The sequence below is a fragment of the Rousettus aegyptiacus genome, unplaced genomic scaffold, assembly GCF_014176215.1.
Source record: "Rousettus aegyptiacus isolate mRouAeg1 unplaced genomic scaffold, mRouAeg1.p scaffold_m13_p_14, whole genome shotgun sequence".
In the NCBI taxonomy this organism is placed as follows: Eukaryota; Metazoa; Chordata; class Mammalia; order Chiroptera; family Pteropodidae; genus Rousettus; species Rousettus aegyptiacus.
In genome coordinates, this window is record NW_023416289.1 from 12,436,689 (window position 1) to 12,464,639 (window position 27,951).

At 36.4% G+C, this 27,951-nt stretch overlaps 1 protein-coding gene across 3 annotated transcripts in view; it reads right to left on the reverse strand.

The window, feature by feature from the left end:
* The window catches only part of WWP2 (WW domain containing E3 ubiquitin protein ligase 2), a 123,395-nt gene that overhangs the window by 85,924 nt on the left and 9,520 nt on the right, over positions 1–27,951 (reverse strand). For all 3 annotated transcript variants that reach the window (XM_016146870.2, XM_036232108.1, XM_036232109.1), the window contains exons 2-4: positions 18,168–18,252; positions 12,408–12,555; positions 11,945–12,066 (exon numbers count right to left, since the gene is read on the reverse strand). In XM_016146870.2, coding sequence (XP_016002356.2) covers positions 11,945–12,066; positions 12,408–12,555; positions 18,168–18,237 — 340 coding nt within the window. In that variant the 5' untranslated portion in view covers positions 18,238–18,252. The remainder of the gene's footprint in view (positions 1–11,944; positions 12,067–12,407; positions 12,556–18,167; positions 18,253–27,951) is intronic.

Below are 27,951 nucleotides of genomic sequence, written 5' to 3' on the forward strand. Positions count from 1 at the left end.
CAAAAAGTCTGGCTTATAAACTATGGCCTTTGGTCTCAGAAGGGTTTTTGTGAGCTTGACTCCAAAGGCAAGGGAAGGAAAAGCAAAAATAAATGAATGGTACTAGTCAAACCAAAATGCTTCTGCACAGCAAAAGAAACCATCAAAAAATAAAAAGGCAACTGACGAAATAGGAGAATATATTTGCATATAATACGTACCATAAGGGGCTAATATCCAAATATATAAAGAACTCATACAATTCAACAACAAACTATCCAATTAAAAATGGATAGAGGATCTGAACAGAAACTTTTCCCAAGAAGACATACAAATGGCCAACAGATTTATGAAAAGATGCTCAACCTCACTAGTTATGAGGGAAACACAAATCGAAACCACAATGAGATACCACCTTGCACCTGTCTGAATGGCTATTGTCAATAAGGCAAGAAATAACAAGTGTTAGAGAGGATGTGGAGAAAAGAAAACCCTTGCACACTGCTGGTTGGAATATAAACAGTATGGAATTTCCCCGAAAATTAAGAATAGAATTACCATATGATTCGGAAATTCCTCTCCTGGGTATCTACACAAAAAACTTGAAAACATTTATTCATAAAGATATATGTACCACTATGTTCACTGCAGCATTATTCACAATAGCCAAGACATGGAAATAACTGTTAGATAAAGATATGGTACATATATACAATGGAATACTATTCGGACACACACACAAAAAAATGATCAAATATTGCCATTTGCCACAACATGGATGAATCTTGAGACTATCAAGCTAAGTGAAATAAGTCAGACAGAAAAAGACAAGAACCATATGATTTCACTCACATATGGGATATAAAAGAGAAAGCAATAAATGAACAAACAAACAAAACCAATGAACTCACAGAACAGATGACAGTATGGTGGTTACCAGAGGAGTTACCAGAGGGTGGGGGAGGATGAAGAGGGTAAAAGGGAATCAAATATATGGTGACGGAAGGAGACTAGACTTTGGGTGGTGAGTACGCAATGCAATATACGGATGAAGTATTACAAAACAGTACACTTGAAACTTATATAATGTTATCAACCAATGTTACCCTGATAAATGTAATAATAATAAAAAACAGAAATAGCCAACAATAAAAGATTGGTTAAACTATGGTGCATTCATAGCAAAAAAAAAAAAAAAAAAAACTACTGTAGCCATTAAAAATTATCTACTTTCATAGCAGTGGAAAAAACTGGGTGAAAAAAAGCAAGTGAGTTTCCACTTTGGGGGGGGAAAAGTTATATATACTCGCACACATACATATATAATTTACATACCAAAAAAAAGCAGCTTAGTGGATATATAACAAAATATTAACAGTTACCTCTGAATAACAGAATTCCAAGTGATTTTAGCCTTCTCCATTAGAAAGCGGTATATGTAGAGATTACAGGCAAAAGCTCTAAGACCAAAAGGCCTGGATTAAATCCCAACTCTGCCATAAGCTACTGCATGGCCGTGGGCAACTTATATAACATCTGCCAGCACTTTCTCGGCAAAGGAGATGGTGATATAAACTATCTCATAGTTATGCAGGAAGATTGAATAAGTTTATATTTATCCACACACACACACACACACACACACACACACACACAGACATCATGAAGTCAACCAAGCACTCAGAATATTTTTTGTCTTTTTTCAATAAGCATGAAATAATTATAATCAGAAAAAGTAGCAATAATATTTTCAGTTTTAGGAACATATGTTACTTTTATAATCAAAAAAAGAAGTATTAATATTTTCAATTTGGGAAGAGAAAACTTCTCAGAAATTTCCTGTGAGCATTCCATGAGACTGAAAAAACTAGATTTTTGCATTTTACTAGTTTCATAAAAATAACTAATTGGCTATGCAGAACTGGTTTCACCATTTAAATCTATCATCAAGCCTATTCAAGGCACTAGAGTTTATAGCTATGTCCTAAATAATATCTTCCTACCAGCTTACAGGACTGTCCCTTTCATTTTTGCCCACCTCCTCCTTAACTGAAGAAACAGTGAATAATTTTTCATATTTAAATTTAAAAATGTTTTAACTGTAAAGCAATTATTTTTCACTTTCCCTCTTCTCTCTCTGACTCTAGTTCCAAAGATCAGTAGTTTTGTTTATCTTGCCGTTGGAAAACTGGAAAAACAGCACTGTGTTTACTTTAAAATAAATGCATGCACTGTCTGTCAGGCATGCCTTCTCCAGGCGCGCAGCCCACCCACCAGAACACTCCATCCTTATGGAAGCGGGGGAAGGTGGAGCTCTCCTCGTGACTGGCCTATCTGTTCTTGTAGCGCAAACCACGGTAACAACTCTCTGCTTATAAGAGTTTCAAATAAATAAGGAGCTGTTTGTTCTCTCTTTTTTTTTTTTTTTTTAATCGAGGAGACACATTTGGGACAGAAAAGAGAACTCATGGTGTTTAAGAGACATAGAAATAGATAGTTACATGTCTGTGTGTGTGTGTGTGCAAGTGTGCATATACATAAAGTCTGTCAGGAAAAATGAAGGCTCGAGTGCCAAGAAAGTTTTTGAACAAGGGCAGTAAGAGTAGATACATCCATCCTGATGTTGACACTACCTCTAATGAGAACACTGAGAATGTATAAAACTCGTTAGAAAAAAATACAACTAGATCCATGTACCACATCATTTACCAAAATAAACTCCAGATTGAACAAAAGTTTATATGTTTAAAAAATTAAATAAAGAAAACCATCGTAAGTGTTGGTATAACAAAGGTATCTAACTTAATTTTTTCCCAAGTGGTAGCTTAGTGGTTCTCAGACTTGAGCGTGCATCAGACCCTCCTACAGGGCTTGTTAAAACACAGATTGCTGGGCCTTGAGTTCTGATTCTACAGTTCTAAAATAAAGCCTTGGAATTCACACTTCTGACATGTTTCTAGGTGATGCCCATGCTGCTGGTCTAGGGACCACACTTTGAAAACCACTGGGTTAGCTGTGGGTCCTAATGTATTGTTTACCTTTTCTAATTTTAAATGCCAGCTTTATCACATAGGAAATCCTATTTATACTGGATTATGTTTGGGAAAAGATATATGATGGGCATGTCAAAAGGCTACAGGAGCAAGCTTAAAGAGGCAGCCAATGAACAAATCAAGGATAATTCAAACATCAGAATAATGGCAGTAACTAATGATAACCCACTGAATAAAATAAAAATCTATGAGAAGGAAAAGCTCTGTCTTGTAGTAGTATGCCAACTAATACATGTAGAAGGAATGATAGAATTGGAAAATAAATTTTTTTTGCAACATCACAATAATAACTGCAATGACAAAAATCAGACAAAAATCATTAATAAACGTTAATGAATGCAAAAACTAGTAGGTGAATGTTGTGATAAGGAACAGATATTTGCATAATCTCACTCACCCTCTCCATAAATTACTCCTCAGTTATAAAGAGAAAACAATAATTTTACAGTGGAGAAACATGGCAGACATCACCTTAACCAAATGACCAAAGTTAATGTCATCAATATTAAAACAAGCAAAGTCAGGTGCCTCCTGATATGATGCACTGAGGAGCAACATCGCTTCTGAAGCGTACCTGGAAAAAAATGCATGCCCTGAATCTAAGCATGAGAAAACTCCAGACAAAGCCAAAGAGAGGGGGGGTTCTATGGAAAGACTGGCCTGTGCTCTTCAACAATGACAGTCTCATGAAAGACAAAAATAGGCCGAGGAACTAGTCCCAGTTCAACTGGTCCCAGTTCAACTGGTCCCATGGCAACTAAATGCAATGTACAATCTTGCATGGGATCCTGGACCAGGAGAAAAATTCACTTTCAGTGCATGATTACAACTGGAAAATCTGAATTAGATAAGAGTATTATAAAAATATTAAATTTCTTGATTTAGTTCATTGTACAGTGATTACGTAAGAAGATTCTTTTTAGGAAATAGACAAATCTTTGGGGATGCAGAAGTACAAGGTTTGTCATATCCTCTAAAATAATCCAGAAAATTTTTACATTATGTACAGACAGAGACGATGTTAAAATAAATGAATCAAAATATAAACAGTTAAGTGAAGGGTATGGGGAGTTCTTTGTTCATTCTTGTAACTTTTCTCTGAATCCGAAATTATTTTAAAATAAAGAAGTTGTGGCCTTTTGAGCCATGCTTCTCTTGCTCAGGCTCACTTCCATGTCTGAGAATGTACTTTCCCTTCTAATAAAACTTTTCTTTTCTACTGTAAAAATAAATAAATAAGTTTTTATAAAAGGCTACTTGAAGTTACATTTCCTTCCTTTGAAAGTAGGACAATCTGTTTGTGCCAAGGTCTGCAGTGTCAGTGGGGCCAGCTGCTAAAGAGAGCTCCAAGAGAAAACTGAGTCTTGGGCCCTAGCTGCTACCAATTTAGAAAGAAATTAAGATCATCCAATGGATTGGTACAGATGAAAGATGCTGATAACTACTGAAGCTGGGGAATGGAGATGATGTTTGAAAATTCCCCTAATAAAAAAGTTTTTAATAATCAATATTCAATCTCGAAATCTGGCTTCCACACAGAGATGACTCTAGTTGTCCTTAAGAGCCAAACCAGCAGCTTTGGTCAAGCGAATCTTCTTTGCAGCCACAACCAGGTCAATGTCCCCACAGAAAGTTAGCGAAGGCTGGCCATTATGCAACTGCAGGTCTTAGTAAGACCCTCCACGACAGCAGCCCTCTGCCAGGGGAAGGCACAAAACACCAGCTGAGTTTCCCAGTCAACTTCCAAGTCCACCCAGGGAAAACAAGGGAGCAAATGAAAGAAGGAAGGAAGTCTCATGGAAGAGAAAAACATCAGGTAGGATAACCACCACCCATCAGGCCGTTTCTCAGGAAAAGTAGTTTCAGGAAAACCAGGCCACAGTGAGAAGAGTCACCTAATGTACTGTGACCCACTACCCTGCGTGACCAAATTCATACTTAAACATCACTCTGGAAACATTTCCAGCTCAACAGCTCCCAAGGAATGCAGCCACCAAGATCTTAGTGCTCAAACGTCCCACATTACTATCAGCCTCCCCGCTCCACAACCCACAAAGCTTTTGCATTTGTCCGGTCTTAGAATTCTTTCTCGGAACAACCTCAGAGCTGCCTCCCATTTAGGCAAGGAGGTCCCACATTGGGAAATAGGGTCTCTGTTGTCCATCTCTGGGATTCGAATCTCCCAGTCTTTGGGAGGAAAAGTATCAGAGCAGACAGAATAACTACTACTACTATTACAACTTATATAGCATTTATGTGTGTACCTGTACTGTTATTAGCTCATTTCATCTCTAAACAACATTTTACAGGAAAGGAAATAGAAGCAAAGAGAGGTTATGTGACTGCCAGATGTCACAAAGCTGGTGAAATCAGGATTTAAACCCAGGTAGTCTGATTCCAGAGTCTACACATTCTTAACTTCTCTATACAACAGATTTATAATCACCAGAAATAGCCTTGATTTTATGAAACATGTCTGGAATACTATGTATATCAGCTATGCCATTGTCATCCTCAAAGATCTGTTTCTCTAAGAAAAAACAACCCACTGCCCTATTACAATCCACATTCTATCAGATTCTGATCTGATGTGCCTTACTACTCAACCCGGCCACACACTCAAGAGTGCTGAAGCTGGTGTCAGCAAGAGCAGCAGGAGCTGCAGCCACCGCCATAAACAACAGAAGCCTTGAGAAACTCAGAAAACATCCTCCTAAATCTCTGAGCTTCTTACAGGATGAGGCACTGGCCTCAGGCTATTTGAATAGTTTAATCCAAAACATGGATATCAGACCAAATAACGATTTATATCAACGAGATGAATTAAAAAATAAAAATCGAGGAGATCTCTATATGTACTGCTTTCTCAGTTTGCCCACGTCTCTGAGGATTTGGTGTTACATATAATATAGCCCTCCAGACTATATTATATTCCTTAATAAATTACCAGGGAGACTAACAAGATGATGCTATCCACGCTGTTTAATCAGTTTGCTGGTTTCACGGAAGTAAGTACGTTTGGTATCCAGGAGTTATGACACTGCGTTTGTTGGATTTGAAAATAATGGACAGACCAGAGCTGCCAGGGATGCTTTACAAGGATTTAAGATCACAATGTACCATGCCATGAAGATCACCTATGCCAAGAAAAAACATTTGGGATAGTTGTCTTTAAAGGACTTGGTGTTATTTATAGTGTTAGTTTTGATAACATCTGGTCGGGCCATTTTAAAAGTGAAATTTTTGTTTTAAAAAACTATCTGGTCTTCCTTTAGTCTTAGTGAACTATGAATAGTAAGGACTTAAATTCATACATTAAACTTTTATTTGTATTCTAAAAAAAAATCACTCTGGTCTGAAAGAGAAAATCACAACAGCAACTACAAACAATAAAGCAGAACACAGCAGAATGTATGGGATGGCAGATTGGTCCACCAGCAGAAAGCTGACAGTATCTACTAAAGCTAAACATACAACCCATCCTATGATTTGAGGCCCCTAAATAGGAATATATTCAATAGTAATGCATGTATGTGTCCTCTAAAATACATGTATAAGAGTGTTCACAGCAGCTTTGCTCACGATGGCCAAAAAGTAGAAACAATCTAAATGTTCACCAACAGGAGAACAAATTGTGGTATATTTATATATTAGGAAATTATATCCAATAAAAAAGCAAATTATCGTTGCATGCAAAAGCATGGATGGATCTCACAGATATGAGAAGGCACAAGAAAACACACTATATGAGAAGGCATAAAAAAACATACTATATGATTTAATTGATATGAAATTTAAGAATAGGCGAAACTAACCAATAGTGATAGAAATCAGAATAGTAGTTATCTCAGGGTGGGGCAAAGGGATATTAATGAAAAGGGACAGACATGGGGAACTTTCTGGGGCCCTGGAAACGTTCTCTATCTTGATCTGAGTGGTGATTACACAGATGTGAACATATATAGAAATTTATTGTGTACTTTTTCTTAAAAGAAAAAACTGAATACCTAGGGCAGTAAAATCAAAGACAAGTTTAAAGCAACAATGTTTTCATTATTAGACAAGGACAAAAATAAAAGCACTAAGTTTTCAACTCAAAAGCTATATATGACTTACTGACTGAATGATAAAGTATATATAATATATCTAAGAACAAATGGTTGAAAAAAGTTCAAATTAAGTTAAAAATGAAAATTGACATTAGAAAACATGGTATAATTGATAAATGAATCCAAAAAGTTGTCCTGTGAAAAATAAATTAAAAAATGGAAGCTAAAACAAAAATGTTTATGCTGGTCAAGAAAAAAATTGTGGGAAAAACACACAAATATCAAAATTTTTAAGTGAGAAAAACTGAAACATTTTGAAAATGAGAATACTGTTGAAAATCTTTATACTAATCAATTTGAAAATCTCAATTTTCTCAGAAAATATAAATTAACAAAATTATCACAAGATGAATTAGAAAAGTTGAACAAACTAATCATTATGGGGAAAAATACTGAAAAAGTCATCAAAGAATTATTTCAAAGAAAGCTGCCAGACCCAGTTGGTTTTATGGGTGAGCTCTTTCCTGTACTCATGGAACAGATAATTCCCATGTTATACAGTCTGTTCCCGAAGTTGGAAAGTGCTTCCAATTGACTGTATAAAATTAGCTTAGCCTCGATTTCAAAGCTGACAAAAATAGTACAAAACTACAAACGTCACTTATGAATATAGATGGAAAACCCCCAAATAAAATATTAACAAGCAAGTCTAACAAAACTAAACTTTCAAGAAATAACGTATCATGAACAATTAGGTAAATTCTAGAAATTCTAAGTTTGTTACTATTAGGAAATTAATATAACAAATTGAAAGAAGAAAAATCATAATTATCCCAATGGTTGCTTAAAAAATATTTGGTAAAAATTCAACATCCTTCCTGATTTAAAAAAAAAAAAAAAGATTAAGCAACCAAGAAAACATGTTACTAACACCCAACCTCACACCCAGAGGAGGAAAATCACTAGAAGCCTGGTTATTTAGACAGGGCAGGATACCCACTCCATCACTATTAAAACAGGAAGTTGTACACAAAGCAACTGACAAGAAAAAAAGTAAAATTACCTCCTAAGATGAGCAAAATTATCAGTCTTAGAAATCACATAAATGTCTGCCAAGAAAACTCAAAAAAAAACCTATCTAAACCTATACTAAGAATTCAGCAACGGACAGAATATAAAAGAAAATGTAGAAACTAATAGTTCTATAGTAACAACAGTAGGTTAGAAGACATAATAGGAAAAGAGCCCATTGAAAATAATATTAAAAAATTAAAGAGTCTATCTAAAGATAACTTCGAAGTGATTTGAATGAATTTAGAGATATTTCATGTTCCTGGGTAGGAAGAATCAGTATGGAAATTCTCCATTAAGGAACTTTACATGATAAGATTCTAGTAAAATCTCATGGGACCTGAGGGGAGAAGAGTAGGAGGAGAGAACCTGACAAAATAATTCAGTCTGTGATGATGTCACATATGCAAAGAGAAACTTGAACTTGTAGATATTAAAACATATTATAATGTAACAATAGCTAAAATAGAGTGATTTGAAAAGACTAATAAAACAACTGACGAAATGCAAATTCCCCAAACAGGCCTAAGGTTTATATATGTTTTTAACATATGCTGAAGACAGCAACTCAAATCATTGGGAAAATGATCTCAATAAGCTAAAGCAATTGGTTAATTATTTGGGAAAAATTAAATTAGATCCTTACTCACGCTGTGCACAAAAATAAATTCATTTGGATGAAAAAGTATATGTGAAAAATAATATCATAATGAACTATGAAAAACAGAGGTGACTATTTTACCTTATCTCAGATGGGGAAAGCCTTTCAAAGCATAAAAGAAAAGGCTAAAAATACAAAGGGTGACAAATTCGACTACAAAAAGTTTAAAACATCTGTTTGGAAATAGGAAAAAGAAAACCTACAAAATTAAAATGCAAATAAAAAACTGGAAAAACATTTACAAATTATAAGCCTTAACATATAAAGAGTTCTTTTAAAACCGAAAGAGAAAAATACACACTTCAATATAAAAATGAGCAAAGGATAAGGCAATAAACACACTTTTAAAAACACTGAATCCCCTTCGGTAAATCACAGCATTAAAAAATAGGTGGGATGGAGGTGGAGGAACTTTAGAGACATAACCAAATGCAATGCGAGGAGCTTGCCCAAACCCAGAGTCAACCAAACAACTTTAAAACAATACTTTGAGGCAAATTATATAATCGGATATAAACTAGGTAATAGGTGATAATAAGGAATTTATGTTAATAAGCTAGGTGTGATAATGGTATGGTAATTAGTTAAGAAAACATCCTTCTTTTAATAATGCATACTGAAGAATCTAGGATAGAATGCTGAGACAGCTATAATTTACTTTAAAATACTACACCCAAAAAAGAAAAAGATAAAGCAAATCTAGCATAATGTTAATTATAAAGTAGGCAAAAAAAAAAAAAATTATTTATTTATTTTTAGCAAATAAATCCAATAAATGCCAAGGTGTAATAGAAACTAACAATCCCAGCCACTGCTGATGGGAGGGTAAATTGGTGGAACTTTTCTGGAGGGTAAGCTGGTAGTGGTGTCAGAATCCTTGAAAAATGTTTAAACCCAGCAAGTCCATGTTCGATATTTTTCTCAAGTAAATTTTCAACATGGGCATAAAGATTTTAAAACTTTCAAGTCTATCATAACATTACTTGTGATTGTGAAACACTGAAAACTACTCGAATATTTTTCACACAGACATCTGACAGACTACTACCAGGAAGTCATCAAAACCTAAATTTTAGAAGAATAATTAAGGCTATATTGATATGTGTTATGGTGCACCAGCTATGGAAAACAGGATGGTGTTTCCTCAAAAAATTAAAAATAGAATTATCATATGAGCCAACAGTTCTACTTTCAGGTATTTATCCAAAAGAATTGAAAGCAGGGACTTGAAGAGATATTTATACACTCATGTTCATATCAGCACTATGTACAATAGGCAAAAGGTAGAAGAAGCAATTCAAGCAATCCTTGGATGGATGAATGGATAAACAAAATGTGGTCTATTCATACAATGGAATATTATTCACCCTTTAAAAAGGAGATTCTGACAAGTGCTACAACATGAATGAAGCTTGAAGACATTATGCTGAGTGAAATAAGCCAGTCATAAAAGGGCAAAAATACTGTATAATTCCATAAGGTATCACACAGAGAAACTTGAGTAGTCACATTCAAAGAGAAAGAAAGCAGAATGATGGGGGATGGAGGGGAGAAAGGGAGAGAGGAGTTATAGTTTAATGCATACACAGTTTGAGTCTGGGAAAATGAAAAAGTTCTGGAGATGGATGGTGGTGATGGTTGCTTGCAAGACAATGTGAATGTACTTAATGACACCAAACCATACACTTAAAAATAATTAAAATGGCAAATTTGATGTTATGTGTATTTTATAACAAAAATAAAGATATGTCAATAAATTTTAAAGAGAAAAAAGCCATGATGCAAAATAATATGTTCTTGTATAATCTTAATTTTGTTTTATTGATGTCTTAAATATTAATATATGTTTGCACACAGGAAAAAAGCTGCAAGGGCATATATAAAAATGATAATAAATATCAGTAGGTGCTGTACTTACAGGAGAGTTTTATTTTCTTAATAAGTCTGTGGGCTTTTCTGTAATTTCCAGTTTCTACAATTACTTTTATAATGAAAAGCAAAGTATGTTGACTAGACAAATGAAGAAGGAAAGAAAAGGACACTCATATTGGCCACTGATCCTAATATGAGAATGCCCACAAGTATATTTCCAAATGACATAATAAATATAATCCTCCTTGAGAATCAAATCATTAATGGCTTTGGGAAAAAAGAGACCAACTCAGAAAACAGAGCATCAGGGAGTACCGTGCAGAATTAAAATAGAGGCATACGCCTGGTTTTAAGTAATTCCTGAGGCCATGGTGGGTTCACGACATCCGTGTGCCCAGCAGAAAGGAAAAGACCAGGGGAACTTCAGAAAGAACAGGTCCATCGGAAAGAAAAGGCTCAGAAAGAAAGGAGTCGAATCAACGCCATGCTGTCCCTGGGACTTAACACTCCCCACCTCCACATCTCTCTTAAGCAAAATCTATTCTCAGAAAATATTTTCTAGACAGCAGACTTCAAGAGAAAAAGGAGCCTTTCTTTCTGTGGCATTCCCTCACCACATATGGTACTGCTCTGAATAGAGGCTTTATGAGGGAGGATCCAGATACCACAGCCACGGTTATGCCACTGACCACAAACAACAATAAATAGACATTAGGGTTTAGATTTCCATGCAGCGGAGGCACCCTAAATAATTATGAGAGAGCTTCCACCACAGTCCAACATCCAGTAAATGTTTACTGAGTGCCTACTAAGCACAGAACACTATTTGTAATCACTCTCTCTCTCCCACGCAACTCCTTTGTTCTGTTCCAGGGCTCAGACTAGGAAAGTAATGATGTAGGCTGGAGGCATCTGACAGTTTGATTCTACATGTCACTCATCTCCTGGATTGGGAAAAGAGGGGCAGAAGCAGAGGGAAAGCACTGATTCCTAAAGATCAAGGGGACCCATCACTGCATCCCACCACCATAGCCCTGGGCATAGGGGGCTGAGTTCTATAGTGGAGGCAGAGAGAAGCACTCAGCCTTCCTAAAACTCCACAGACAGCACCCACGGAGAGCAGAATCACTGTAGCCCCTGGGCCTGGAGGAAACAACATCATCGGGTTTATCCGCCATGTTGAGGGAAATCCATGCCTCCGAATTCTTCTCCCCACCCCCACGAACGAAGCACGTCAGCCGCCCCTTCATCATACGTACTTTTGCCCCCATTGTTCTTCAGAACACTGGAGAGGTTGACAGAGGCGGTGCCTAGCAGTTCATTTCTCAAGGTATGGCAGCTCCAGACCTTCAAATCTAAATGACTCTGGGCTGTGACATTCCTGGAAAACAAATAGGTGTTTCATCACATCCAAGCAGAGCAGTCACTCCTGTCACTTAGAAGAAAACTGCTGATGTCCTAGAAGGGGGAAAAAACCCCAAAGAGGAAGACACTCACATATTCCCTTTTTCCCACAAAGCTGACCCTGTAACCACCTAGCTAATAATGAATGCTCTGTGAGCTCAACGATGCGGAAACACCTAAAGAGAGGTGGCTAAGGTACCAAAGGCAGAGAAGAGTTAGAGGCTCCACAGGAAATCTGGATCTCTCCCAGCCCCTTCAGAGCGCCTTCTCTCTTTCCCCCCATGTTACTACATTCAAATAGAGGGGACTTTCTCTTACAAAATGATGATCTCATTCCAGAGAAGCTCGGAGCTCCCAATTCGCTTCCCAGTCTTCTTGGTCTCGCTGGGGAGTCCATCCACTGCGACTTCCACAAACGAGTTAATTCGAGGTTGGCGATTATGTACCTTGGGCTTTGCTGACACCACTGGACGGGGAAAGAAAGAAAAAGTCAAAGATGAGCCAGAGGGCTCCCAGCTGCCCCCCTGTGGCAGATGGTCTTGCTCTTTCTTGCCGTTTCTCTCAAAAAACAAATTTTGTTTTTCCCTGATTCTAAGAAAATTTATTTTTTCAAATGTGAAGTTTTAAAAATATGAAGCATAAGAAATAAAAATCACTCCTAACCTAAAAACAAGATGTCAGTAAATCCAGACTTTCTAGACTTTCATTTTTTATTTCCCTAGTTCTTTAAAAATTCTCCTCCACCTAAAATCCATTTTAAAAGCCTGAAATATAAGCCCATTACAAGGATACACCATGATTTAGTTAACTATTCTTTCACTGATGAAGAGATTGTTTCCAAGTTTTTACTCTGGGTAAATAGCCATGAATGTATATATTTGCATGTATTTCCGAGTATTCTTCCAAAAGATATAAACATTTTTTAAAGTTCTTAAAACTGTTTAATTCCTTTCCAAAAAAAGTAAACCTTTATAGGTACCCATAAGCACTACAGAAATATATCCATTTCACTAAACACTGCATAGCTGAGTACCATGTTTTTCCACTCTTTGTAAATCATATAGGTAAAAAAATAAATAAATAACTAAATAAATAAATAAATAAATAAATAAATAGCTAAGAATTAAAGAGTACTAATTACAGACACTATACTATGTATACAGCCCTGATTCAAATTCGAATTGTCCTATTAACGTCCATTATAGCAAAAGAGAAAAGAAAATGTTTCTGGTCCAGGACCCAATCTAGGGTCACAAGTTACAGTTAGTAGTATTATTTTGATATACCTAAACTACAGAAAAGTTGAAAGAATTGAATAAATAACTGCATAGTCTTCGCCAATGTTATCATTTTGCCACATTTGCCTCTGTCCTGCTCTGTGTATGTGTTTTTATCAGTGCTATTCAAGAGAACTTTTGTGATAACAAAAATGTTCTACACCAGAGCCCTCCAATGCATTGCCATGAGATACATGTGGCTATTGAGCACTTTAAATATGGCTAATGTTACTGAGGATTTGAACTGTAAATTTAATTTAATGAATTTACTTTTAATGTAAATAGTTCTACAAGACTATGGTGGCTATCCTATTGAACAGCACAGGATATATAATATTTAATATATAATACATAATATTTATGACTACATTTGTGTTTATCTGTGTCTATATCCACACACTTTTTTTGAAAGGAAATTGCAGACACCATGACAAATCAGCCCTAAATACTTTCAGAACGCAGGGAATATATCATCACTCCCAATTCACCCAGGAGGAAACAGGCTCACCAAAGCGACATCACTGCCCCCGGCTACATAGCCAGGGAGCTTCAAGCCAGGATGTGCACCCCGGCAGCCTGACTCCACACCATGTTGTATGCCATTGCTGTACTTTGCTTATTTGTTCTAATGCTTTTCTTCAATTGCTAGTGAGACTGAGTAGTTTTTCCATTTGCTTGTTAACCATCTGCATTTCCTCTTCTGTTCGTATCCTTCATGTGGCATTTCTGATGTTCACTTGGTATCAGCAAACCAGGACTCAGCACGAGCTAAGCAAGTATCTACTGGCAGCTAGACAAGATCCTCTTAGAGCATTTATTAGCCATGGATGAAACACACTCAGACGTCTTCTATCCTGTGCCCCAAATCAGAGCATATGACTGATGTTCCTCACCCACGATGGCAAGATTGTCCTATCCTGGGCTCCCTTCTGTCCAGAGTTAGCAAATGTTTCCCTCCCAGATCTTTCTGAGAGGTGACAGTCCTATAAGGGTCCACAATTTGGCAAGGTGTAAACCCACCTCTGGACAGTTAACAATACCTGTCTTTTCCAGCCCCCAAAGAGTAGTAGTAAAGAGAAAGTCAGTCAAAGAAGGATAGCAACAAAAGTCGTGGTAAAGATTCAGGGAATGGTACTAGGCATAAAAGGGTCGTGGTGCAGGGAAAATGTGGCTCAGAGTAGAAAAATGTAACACTGTACACATAGACCAAGGTTCACTGAGGCCACCTGGTGGGGTGAGAGTAGCTCTGCATGCAGGCCCTTAACTAAGTTATATATATGTTTACAATATGGACTAGCTATAATTAGAGTCCTACAATTTTGAGCCAGACAGTTTCTTTGAAATCATCAAGTTCAAACCCTTTATTTAATAGCTGGGCCAACTAAGATGCAGAATGGTGAAATAACATCCAAAATCCTAGAGCTGGTCAGAGCCAGAGCTAAGCTTGGAAGCAAGTCTCCCAGGTCCCAGGCCAATTCTTTGAACTCTGTCATGATGTTTCCTTTTCTGTCCTCTAGATTTATTCCCTAGGTTTTTTTCCTTCCTCTTTTTTATTTTGACATAATTTCAGCAAAGCTTTTAGAAAAGCTGCAATAATAATATAGAATTCCTATAAACCCTTCTCCCAGAGTCACCAAAGATTAATTTTTCACTATTTGCTTTATTATTCTTTCTTTCTCCTGACTCTCTCTCATACACATACACATTTTTTTTTCCTGAAACTTTGGAAGTGAGTTTTAGATGCTGTGTCCCTTTACTCCTAAATCCTTTACTGTTTAATTCTAAGAACAAAGACTTTCTAATATAACCATAGCACAATCATCAACATCAGGAAATGTAACACTTTTAATATTATCTAATATACAGCCCTGATTCAAATTCAAATTGTCCTGTTAAAGTCCATTAGAGCGAAAGAGAAAAGAAAATGTTTCTGGTCCAGGACCCAATCTAGGGTCACAGTTACAGTTAGTAGTCTTATTTTGATGTACCTAAACTACAGAAAAGTTGAAAGAATAAATAATTACATACTCTTTGCCAATTGTTATCATTTTGCCACATTTGCCTCTGTCCCACTCTATGTATGTGTTTATATCAGTGCTATTCAAGAGAATTTTTGTGATAATAAAAATGTTCTACACCAGGGCCGTCCAATGCATTGCCATGAGAGACACGTGGCTATTGAGCACTTTAAATATGGCTAATATTACTGAGGATCTGAACTGTAAATTTAATTTATTTACTTTTAATGTAAATAGTTCTACAGGACTATGGTGGCTATCCTATTGAACAGCACAGGATTTATATAATATTTGTAACTACATTTTTGTGTATCTATATCTATATCCACAAACTTTTTTTCTGATAAACTATTTGAAAGGAAATTGTAGACATCATGACAGATCAACCCTAAATACTTTCAGAATGCAATTTCTAAGAAAAAGGGCATTCCTTCATCTAATCACACCATCATTATTATACCAAATAAACAAGTCCAATCCCATCTGATGTCAGAAACTAAGCAGGGTCGGGCCTGGTTAGTACTTGGATGGAAGACCACCTAGGAAGACCAGGTGCTGTAGGCATAAAAAATAAAAAAATAAGAGATTGTAAGCTGACAAGGTCCTTGCAATCTGTGAGGTCAACCAAGGGTTGCCTCACCTAAAATAAATAAACAAACAAACGAATTTAGTTACTCCCTCTATCAACTGATATTCATACCATATCCAAATCTCCCCAATTGTTCTAAACATATTGTTTATTATAACTGTTTTCCTTCTAATCCAGAATCCAATCAAGATGAACACATTGCATTTGGTTGTTGTCTCCTTAACCTTTTAAAATTTAAAATGCTCTCTCTTCCTTTTACTAACAATGATTGTTAGAGACTTTCACCAGCTGTCTTCTAGAATGAGCCAAATTCTGCATTTTTCTGATTATTTCCTCATGATTAATTCACATTGAACATTTTAGTCAAGAATATTATATAGGTTACGTTGTATACTTATTATACACACTACCATGTTCTCTTATTGGGAATGCTAAGTTTGATCCTTGGTTAATGTGGGGTTGGCCAGATCACTTCACTGTAAAGTATATTTTCCCTTTGTAATTTATAATTAATTAGCGGGGTTATATTTTGAATGTTTCTTTTTCTAAAAGACAAGCCAAAATAAAGGCTTCAAGATACAAGCAAGATCACCTAGAAAGTTTATTTAGCTTTTAGAGTCAACAAATAAAAAAAAAATCACATATGCCCAAAATTATACCCCTGAAAAGCTCTTAGAAAGGCACCAGAATAGAGCCTGGCATATTATCTTTCAATAGGTTCCAAATAGTCCGTTTTTTGCTTTGTTTGCTGCGTTTTCAGTGTTGTTGTTGTTGTTGTTGTTTTTGAGTTAAATATCACAGAAAATAGTTGGCTTTTGTTTAAGGGCTTTGATGCATTTTTAAAGTGTATCTTAAAACTCTCAGACTGCACTATGAAGGAGCATAGTAACATCTCCCAAATTACATCATGGGCTCTATAAATGAAACACACAAGAGGAAGAATAACCCATACTACTTAAAACCTATGCATACTAAATTGTTATTTCTTTCTCTCTTTCTTCTCTACCATTTTCCTGGATGGAATTATCAAATCCCTATAGATTCAATGCCTATATGAGATAGACCTTTCCATACTAGTAAGAAAATTCTCACTGAAGAAAGGTCAAGGAGAATCTGTTAGAAGTCAGTGTTTTTCTTGAATAATACGAATCCAAAATTGGGACCTCGGGATGTCACCAGGGCAGTCTTCTGTTTTAACCTAGGCTTTCTAATTATTAGGTAAGGTAGTAAAGGCTGTAGTAAAACCTTACAAGTTTACTTTAATCCTTCTCCCTCCTCAAAAGGGCTGGAGCAGCAATGAGAAGCCAAGAAAAATAACTTAAAAGTATCAAGACTATAAAAAAAAAAATCAATAAGAAGAAGGCAAAGAATATGGACAGGCAATCCACAGGAAAAGAAATATAAATTTCTCTTAAATATATGATAAGATATTAAACATCTTATGATGACGAGATGATGAGAAATGGGGGGTCAGATCAAGTGGGATCTTCAGCTTTTGCTCTGAGTGAGACAGAGAGCCCTTGCTGTATTTGAGCAGAGGACTTATAAGAGCTAACTTACAGTTTAGTAAGATAACTGGCTGCTGTGTGAGCAACAGAATAAAGGGGACGAAGGGCAGAAGCAGAAGGATGGGTTATGAGGCTACCGTCTAAACCCGGGGCAGAGGTGGTAGCAGCTCGTGGGACAGTGAGGATGGTGCTGAATGCTGGGTACACTTTGAAGATAGACACAATCAGATTTACTGATTAGTGGAATATAGGATAGGAAGGGAAAAAATCAAGAGTTCGGTTCCAGACATGTCACATTTTAGATGTTTACTAAACATCTAAAATGGGCTATTGGAGTTCAAAGGAAAGATCAAACTAAAGATACAAATTTGGCAGTGATCTTATATTGATGGCATTTAAAGCCAGGAGGTTGGATGAGACCACTTAATGAATGAATGTAGATATAAAAGAGCCCTGGGGCATGAAAGAATCACCATTTAGACAATATTTGCCAAAAGTTCCTTTTTTCTTTTTCTTCCAAGAATTTCAGCTACAAATGACAACCTATGAGAATGAATAGTTACACTCCTAAGCTATTTCACAAAATCTGGCTCTCCAGACCAAGGTGTGGTATAATTCCACCTCTTTTCCAGAGACTGGAAAAGGTTGGATCTCAAATGACAAACATTTCACATGGTGCCACTCACCCTTCAAAGTAAGCTGAGACTTCTCAAAAGGCAGGGCCACTCCTGCCCGGCTGGAGCTGGCAGATGCCATATCATCACCAGGAAACTGCAAGACAAACATAGCAGTAGGTTAAGAGAATAGCTGATAAAAGATTGAGGAACTGGACCCAACTTTAATATTTGAATTTAAAGAGAGAAAAACAAGAAAATATAAACATGGAAGCAACTGTGGCCATGCTACTTCCAACAGAGTGGAGTGTGCTGGTCTTATAATTTATGACTGCTGAGCCTGAGTAGATCTTGGATAGCCTAAGAACTTAGCACTGTTACATCAAAGTCTGGAGGAGCGAAAGCCTAATATAACATCTCCAAAAGAGAAAGTCACAAGTCAACAATTAAAAAAAAAAAAAAAAACTGAGTTTTTCAAATGGGCAAAAGATCTGAATAAACATTTTTCCAAAGAAGAAATACAAATGGCCAATAAGCACAGGAAAAGATACATGAGACATACCTGTCGCTCTATCTTGGCTAGAAGCAGAAGTCTATCTTACACTCTGAATGGATCTTTTTACTCATATATGACATTGTAACACTGTATATAGATTGTCATTTGGAAAATATTGGTTCGCTGAGTTTTGCAGATATTCCAAATGTCATACAATATCAAATTACATTCATGTCATAATACAATATCCAAAAAAGTCACATTTGTGAATGTCACCATGGATCTCATCAAGTCTTTAAGTTCTGGGAAGCTGTCAGCTCTTTCTGGTAGATGTAAAGTGTTCCAAAATTCTAATTTTCACTTAAAAAGTCATATTTTACAATTGGTAACAAATACCATCAGTCTTTGAAGTGACAGGCTCACCTCATTCATTTTCAATAAAATACTGCCAAATACTCAAATCTAGTAACTTTAGTTGGTCTGTTTTAAAAACAGCATTTCATGAAAAAAAGCATCTAATTCAGCTCTCAATTCAAACAATCATACAAGTACTTTTTCTCAACACAACCTCCATGCTACAGGATGCAGCAGAAGTGCCCTGGGCATATTTCCCATTTCATCACACACAATATTTAAAAGACATGCTCAAGAGTCAAGATTTAATAAAATTAATTTTTATGCTGCTTCATCGAGCACATTCTTAAGTGGAACTGGCTTCTTTTTTTTTCTTTTCTTTTTATTGAATGTGCTGTGGTGAGAAGTACAATGACAACAGCACGTATTGATGGCATTGTCCTGATTTGTGCAATGGCACCAACAGTTTTACTCACCTTTGCTTTTGCACTATCAGTGCAAATATGATAACAGTGAAAAAGGCAAATAAAGTTATTATGAAAATAGTTTCGATCTTGCAACACCCTGTAAGTCTCAAGTGGCTACCAAGGATCTGAGGATCATACTTGAAAACTACTGCTGTAAAAACACTATAAAATTACTATTCTATTTAACATCATTAATACCTTTTTTCATTCTATTTTTATCTGTCCTCTCTTCCTAACTTCCTATTTTGAAGAGTTGTTCGGCTTTAACATACGGCTTTTAACTCAGCATATCACTCTATGAATATGGGAATTAAATGTAGCTACAGTTAGGTGACATTGATTTTGACACTTTTCATAGCTAAAGTCAAACAATTTTATGCTTCGGCATTTTTGCCAATAAATAAATAAATAAATAAATAAAAATTAAAAAGCCTTATTTACAACATATATCCAGTCCAAAAACATTTAAAGAGACTAGTTTTTTCTGGACTACTCCATAACTGGCATTATGCTTCAATTTTCCACGTGGAGTAGCAATAGAAACCTCTGAAATGTTACCTAGAGCAAGAGGAATACAATGCTGAAACTATTCTGATCAGGATCTCTAAGACAAGACATCCAAGTTATTAAAACCAATAGTGAATTCGGTTCTTGTCTTATATGACCTATTGGCAGCATCTGACACATTGATCACCTTTCTTCCTTGAAATGCTTTCTTCCCGCGGCTTCCAACACACCACACCTGCCTGTTTTTCCTCCTGCCTCTCAGGCTGCTCTTTTTCCCCTCCTCAATCTCTAATCAACAGCATGTCCCATAGCAGGAGTCTTTCACCTCTTCTCTTGGTTATCTCACCTTATCTCATGGCTTTAAGTACCATCTGTTAGTTGACAATCCCAAATGGCTGTGTCCGGTGTTTACCTCACGCTTGACTCTCAGATCCTCTTTGTCTACTGACAAAATTGAGCTTCTGATATTCCCTCATAAATCTGTTCCTTAGTTAATGACAACTCCTTCCATCCAGCAGCTCAGGTCAAAACTCTGGGGCTCATTTCTGCTTTCCCTTTCTCTCTCACACCCCACCATTCAATCTCGATAAATCCTATTGGTTCTACCTTTAAAATATGTCCAAGTTCAAACATTTCTCTCCACTTCTACTGTCACTGCCTTGGTCAAAAGCATCATGACCTCTCACATGGATTATTGTATTTCCCGCTTATGCTGCCCTTTGCCCCCTTCAATCTAATCTCTAAATTCAGCAGTGATTTTTTTTATTATCATATAAGTCATATCATATCACTCTGCTATTCAAAACCATCCAGTGGCTTCCTATCTACCTCAAAGTCAAAGTTTTCGAAATGACTTGGCGGTTCTGCATGACACACTCCATTGTGTGATACAAACCTCTCTGACCTCACCTCCCACTTCTCTTCACCCTTACTCGCTCCCCCGCAGCTACATGGGCCTCCTTCCCGTTCCCTGAACGTGCCAGACATGCTCCCCTGTCAGGCTTCTACCCCTCTCTCCAGAATTTTTTCTTTCCCCAGTTGTCCACATATATGGCTTATTCTCCCACTTCCTTCAAGCATTTCCTCAAATGTTGTTTTCTTAAGAGGTCTTCCCTGACCACTCTATCAACCTCGGCTCCCTACACACATTAGTACCCATCCTTCCCTTTTTTACTTTTCTTTCTTAGCATTTATCACTAACATGATTCCTATTATATTGATTTATTGTATTTATTGTCTCTCTCTCTCTCTCTCTCTCCCCTAGAATGTAAGCTCCATGAGGGCCAAGTTACGTGTCCCATCTATTAGTCCTGTAGCACTAGTGTCTAGAAAGGTGCCTGGCCCTTACTAGGAAGTTCATAAATATTTATCAAATGAATGAATTCGAGCATCAATTTTCTGAAATTAAAAAGGATGTTTTGACTTCTTTAGACTAAATTTGTTTCAGTAAACAACAAAAAGATCAACTCTCCACCCGTCAGATGAGCAAGCTTCATATACAAATTAGATGGTACCTGGCAATCAGGTAGAATTAAAGGTGCATATATTGTACCTCCCAGGATTCCACTCCTAGGTATTTACCAGGGGAAAATCTTCCAACAAATGCAGAAACCACCATGTTCAAAGGTCTTCATCACAGCAATGTTTATAATAGGCAAAAATTTATAAACAACCCAAATACCCATCAATGAGGATTTGGATAAATTATGATATATTTATAAAATGGAATGCTATATAGTACTAAAAATACATTAATTTAATACACATGAAAAAATCTCAAACTATAATGCTAAAAGAAAATATATTTTAAAAAAAGCAAGTGGCAGCCTAAGTATAGTATGACGGCACTGGCATACATTTGAACTTACACAGAACAATTGTATATATTGTTGTGGGCACACATAAATGGAATAAAAGTAGAGAAGTATGGATGGGAAGGAGCCATACAGAGTTCAGAGCAGAAGTTACCTCTAGGGTAGCAGAAGAGGGAGCAGAGGAATGGGACTGAGAAGAAACCAAGGGAACTTTAACTGTATCTGCAACATTTTATCTTTAAAAAAAGTTCTGAAGCAAATATGGCAAAATGTTAATATTCATTAAATCCAGATGGTAGTTTTAATGACTGTTTGTTATCTTATTCCCTGAACTACTTCATATTTTTTATCTGTTTCATAATTTAACAATAATTTTAAGGAAGAAAAAAGATCATATCTTTAATAATGGAGGAAAGATTAATAATTGTAAATTAAGCCAACAGGCTTTTAGTAACAGAGGTTAAAGCACTAAAAGCTGGAAATGTATTATTTATAGAGTTTAAAAATAAAAAAATCTTTTAAAAAATCTTTACATATACTGGGATTCTTTCTTTCCTAAGGCAACACAACTGAGGGTAGTTTTTAAACTAACTTCTTCTCCCTGAGCTCTAGCTATTTTTAGCTCCTGGTGGGAACTCAAGAAAATCCAAGAGAATGACACTCGAAGCCCCTACATGGCCCACTAAATGGGAGAAAGATCAAACCTCTTGATCTATACTTCATGACCCTAAAACAAAATCAATTAGAAAAATTCTAAAGAAGGCTCAGAATAAAGCCAACTGGGAAAGCAGGAGAAACAGAGAAGATGACACGACCACGTTTTCGTCCTGCCATGGCTTTCATAATGAGAGTCCAAACTTTACTAACCATAACCTATGTTTTTATGTGGGGCTTTGTCTCTCTCTCCAGGTCCAATTAGCAAGATACCACCCTGACATTACAAGGTTAATACTTTGAATTGTAAAACCTTTCCAACTATGTATAAAGAAAAATAACCATCACTATGGAAGGGAAGTCAGAGCCCATCCTGGTCAAAGTCCTTTCAACCTATTTATCAGCTTCTGTCTCAGGGTCCCATACTGGACATGGTTCCTAATGGGCATAAGGTCCTAATACCCCCTACCCACTCCAGAAAGCTCATGAAACCTGAGACCCAGAATTGACTCTGCACCCGTCTCAGCAAAAGTGTATGTGGACTCAGTAACTTTTTTCTCCCGATCATAGAAATGAGAAGTGTTTGCATCTAAATCACTTCAAAAAAACTGAGTTAGCACAAGCCTAGCCTAGACAGGAAGGGAGAAAGGGAGAGAACGATGTTTAAAAAATCCCCAAAGGTTATAGATACACAAAGAATTTCATTATTGAAGGGAGTAAGGGATTTACTGGGAGGAGAAGGAAGAAGCCAAAACTGAGTCTGGTAGATCTGCCCAAATTTCTTTAAAAAATAAAAATAAAAAACATATTGCCTTCTGAACATAACCTCTATATAAACCTTGAAAACGTTTTTTAAAAATAATAGAGTAGAAAATATAAGAGTATGTTATACATAAAGGAAAGTATTCTTTCAAGAAAGTTCATTAGGATAAATGTACATTTATGCACATGTATACTAAGCCATGATATAAAATGTCTTACTAATGGTTGTAGTCAAAAAAGCTTCAAAACATCCAGTCTACAACACACCCATTTGAGGTAGGGCTTAGAAAGGCATAAACACCACAGAACCCAATAAGCAAACACTGGGGACCAACTAACTATTCACTCAGAGAAAAGTCATTGGTTTATTATTCTTTTAGTCTGAGAAATTTTTCCACATGGGCTTGGATGAAAGGTATTCATTCAATCAGTCATTATTTACTGAGTGTTTATTTTGTACCATGTACTGTTTTTGGTGCCAGTGATACATCAGAGAATAAAACAGAAGGAAAAAAAAATTATTTCCCTACAAGGCTCTCCCAGTAAAGAGCCAAGAATGAGCCCTGGCTCTGGTAGGTGAAGGGGAAAAGGAACCACTGTGAAATATGCCCAGAGACGTCTCTGTAACACAGCCCTCTTCTACCAGAGCCTTATCCCAACTGAAGGGAGGGAATTTCCCTGACTGAGGCTCCTTCTAGTCTTCTTGTCTCACCTAAAGGGAAAAGTAGTTTAAAAACACTTATTGAAGTCACAGCCCAGGAACACTGACCCACTAAAAGACAGAGATTTAATCATAAGATTACAAAATGCTTCTCCTCCCCCACACGTTACCATCATATCTAGAGTCCAATTATCAGCGGATTAGAGCTAAAGGGTGCACACTCTATTTAAGGGTTCTTAGGGAAGACCAAGATAACAGAGGAGACCAGTACAAGGCCACTAGAGGAATCTGAGGCCTCTTACCTACAGTTAGGGCAACTGTTAAACACAAACCGACTCTTAGCTAGATTAAAATAAAACCCCAAAGTAAAGACCTATTCACCTTAATTCCTATTACCCAATACGTCATGTCCAGCTTTTAATTAAAAATTATGTTATGCTAACAGGGAAGACAAAACAATGTAAAGAGACAAAGCAAACATCAGAAACAGACTCAGATATGACGTAGATTTTGAAATTGCTGGACAGAGAATTTAAAATAACCGTGATTAATATGTTAAGGGCACTAATGGAAAAAGTAGACAACACTCAAGAACAGATGGGTAATGTAAACAGACACAAAAACTCTAAGAATCAAAAGAAAATGCTAGAAATCTAGAACGCTGTAACAGAAATGAAGAATGCCTTAAAATGCTCATCAGTAGACTGGACATGGTTGAGGAAAGAATCAGTAAGCTTGAAGATACGTCAATAGAAACTTCCCAAACTGAAATGTAAAGAGAAAAAAGAATTAAAAAAAAAAAAAGAACAGAACATCCAAAAACTGGGGGACGATTTTGAAAGATGCAAAATACACACATAATTGAAACACCAGAAGAAGCAAGAATAAAGCAGAACTATCTGAAGTAGAAATGGCAAGAATTTTCCAAAATTAATGACATGCACCAAACCATAGATCCAGGAAGCTCAAAGAACATCAAACAGGATAAATACCAAATACAACAATAGGTTTTTTTTAAAAATTACACCTAGGCATATCATTTTACCACATTCAATCTGGAGAAAACCAAAGACAAAGAGAAAATCTTAAAAGAAAGCAAAGGGAAAAGAAACACCATCCCTATAGAGGAATAAAGATATGAATTATAGCAGCCTTCTTGTCAGAAACCATACAAGAAGAGAGTACAGTGAAATATTTACAGTATTGAAAGAAAGAAAAAGCCTGCCTGGAATTTTTATAACCATTGAAGTTATCCTTCAAAAGTGAAAGAGAAAAGAACTTTCTCAAATAAAACCTGCCCTGCAAGAAATATTTTTTTAAAAGTTCTTCAGGGAGAAGGAAAATGATATAGATTAGAAACTTGTATGACATCCAGAAAAGAACATGGGAAAATAAATAAACAAAGCTCCACCCACTGGCTTCTTTATACAATAAAAGATTGAACATAGGGAAAGGACATGTGCTGAGAAGGGACACCAAATAGAAAGTAAGAGAAATAACAATACAGGTGACAAGTGGTAGCAAAAACAAAGCAGTAAATGAGATAGGAATTTGGGGTGAGAGTTGGAAGTAGAATTTAAAAATTGTAAACAAGGGGTCTCATTGAGGTGACTTTTGAGCAAAGATCTGAAGAAGACCAAGGAGCAAACTGAGGATATCTCCAGAAGAACATTCTGGATAGATAAAAGCTCTTAAGATGGTAGCATATCTTGGGAACATAAGGAACAAAGGGAGGCCACTGTGGCTGGAGGGCAATAAAGAAGGACACTGATAATAACCACAGGAGATGCAATTAAATTTATCCTGTTAGGTAAAATTATCCTTAATGAAATACGAAACACCTTGGAGCAGTGGCTCTCAATACTTTCTGCACCTTTGAATTATCTAGAGAGCATTTAAAAAAAAAATAATGACAACCAAATCCTACCCTCAGAGATTCCCATTTGATTGGTCTCGAGTGAGGTGGGGACAGATATGTGATTTAAAGATACATAATATAAAGGTGGGGTACAAACCAGTTTTAGCATTACTGAATGAGTTTAGGCCTCAACTAATCTGAGTGCACTGACAGCAGGACTTTAGCTCTACCAAAATGTTTAGGGCTAAACTAAAATTATGCAAAAAAATTAACACGGAATCATATGCAAATGAAAAAACGGGGCAACAATAACTCTAGGAAGAGAATACTGCAGGAAAATTCTGTGTCATGCGTGGTTCCAGGGAGACTAAGCATTGCTCCACCTCCCTGATACAAATTTCCCTTAGAGTCTTCCATGGGCTCTCAATAAACATGACAGATTAAACACACACGGTTACCTCTTCTCCCTTCTCAAACCCCATCAGAAAGACAAGAAGGCAATACAAAAATATAAATCCACTAAAAAAGAATGGAAAAGGAAACAATGGAATGGCAGCAAGATTTTGGAAAATGGCAAGTAGGTTGAAACCGAAAGCTAAATGCCTGCAATAGGGGACATCAACAAGAAGCAAGCTATCTGCCATTGAGGAATCCCAGAAAAGGTCAATAATTGGTGGCACCAGGTACTTCTGAAAGTGAGGGCATAAGTTAAGCCAAAATAGGAAAACTGATAAAAGCCTATATGAGAAAGAGAGCCCAGACTCCTCCTCCTCTCAATTCACCTAGGCAGTTATGCCTCCTTAATCCTAAACAGGAGAATTAAATTTTAACTTGTGGATAAACTAACCCAGACTTGAGGACTTAGGGCACAGTTGAGGGTAGGGATGAGGCACCATACTGATCCAAGGAGATACATGAAAGTCTGTATCATGAATTGTGAGAGGTCTCTGTCCCCCAACCCCGCTCACCTTCCCTCAATTGGGGCCTAGCACACAGATCAGCCTGTTGGTACTTCACTTAAATATAACCAACTATTTGAGGAAAGTCTTAGACATAAGAGCCAGATATCAAAACAAAGAGAAAAAAACTCAATTGCCAAGCTGATCCTAAAATTCATAGGGAAGTGGAGGGGATCGAGAATAACCAGCACAATCTTGAAAAAGAACAAAGTTGGAGGATTCCCAGTGTCCAATTTCAGAACTTACTATGAAGCTACAGCAATCAAGACTGTGTGGTATTAGTATAAGGATGGACATACAGACCAGTTGAATAGAACTGAAAGTCCAGGTACAAACCCATACATTTATGATCAATTGATTTTAGGAGTGCCAAGATGATTCAATGGGAAAAGAATAGTCTTTTCAACAAATGGTGCCAGAACAACTAGATATCCATGTGCACGCGAATGAAGTTCAACCCTTACCTCATACCTTATACAAAAATGAACTCAAAATATCAAAGACCTAAGTATAACAGTGAAAACTATAAAACTCTTAGAAGAAACCATAGGTATAAGTCCTCATGACTTTGGATTTAGGAAATGGTTTCACAGATACGATACAAAAAGCACAAACAAAAAATTAACCTAGATAAATTGACTCCATCAAAAATAAAACTCCTGTGCTTCAAAGGACACCATCAAGGAAATGAAATGAGAACCCAAAAATTGAGAAAATATTTGCAAATCATGTCCCTGATCAAAAGACTTGTATCTAGAACATATAACTCCTACAATTCAACAATAAAAGACAAATAACCCAACTGAAAAATAAAATGGGCAAAAGATCTAAACAGACATTTCTCTAAAGAAAATATACGAATGACTAATAAGCCCATAAAAAGCTGCTCAACATCATTAGTTTCAAGAGAAATGCAAATTAAAACCACAAGAAGATACTTCACACACACCATAATAGCCATAACGAAAATATATACAATAACAAGTATTGGCAAAAATTTGGAGAAACTGGAACCCTCACACATTACTGACAGGAAATGAAAAACGATGAGCAGCTTTGGAAAACAGGTTAGCAGTTCCTTGAAAAGTTAAATATTTAATATTTAATATTTACCGTAAGACCCAGTAATTCCCTTTCTAGGTATATACCCAAAAGAATGAAAAACATGCATCCACACAAATGAATGACTGGATTATTCATAATAGCCAAAAAGTAGAAACAATCCAAATGTTCATCAACAGATAAATGGATAAATAAAATGTAGTATATCCATACAATAGAATATTATTTGGCCATAAAAAGGAATGAAGTACTATTTCATGCT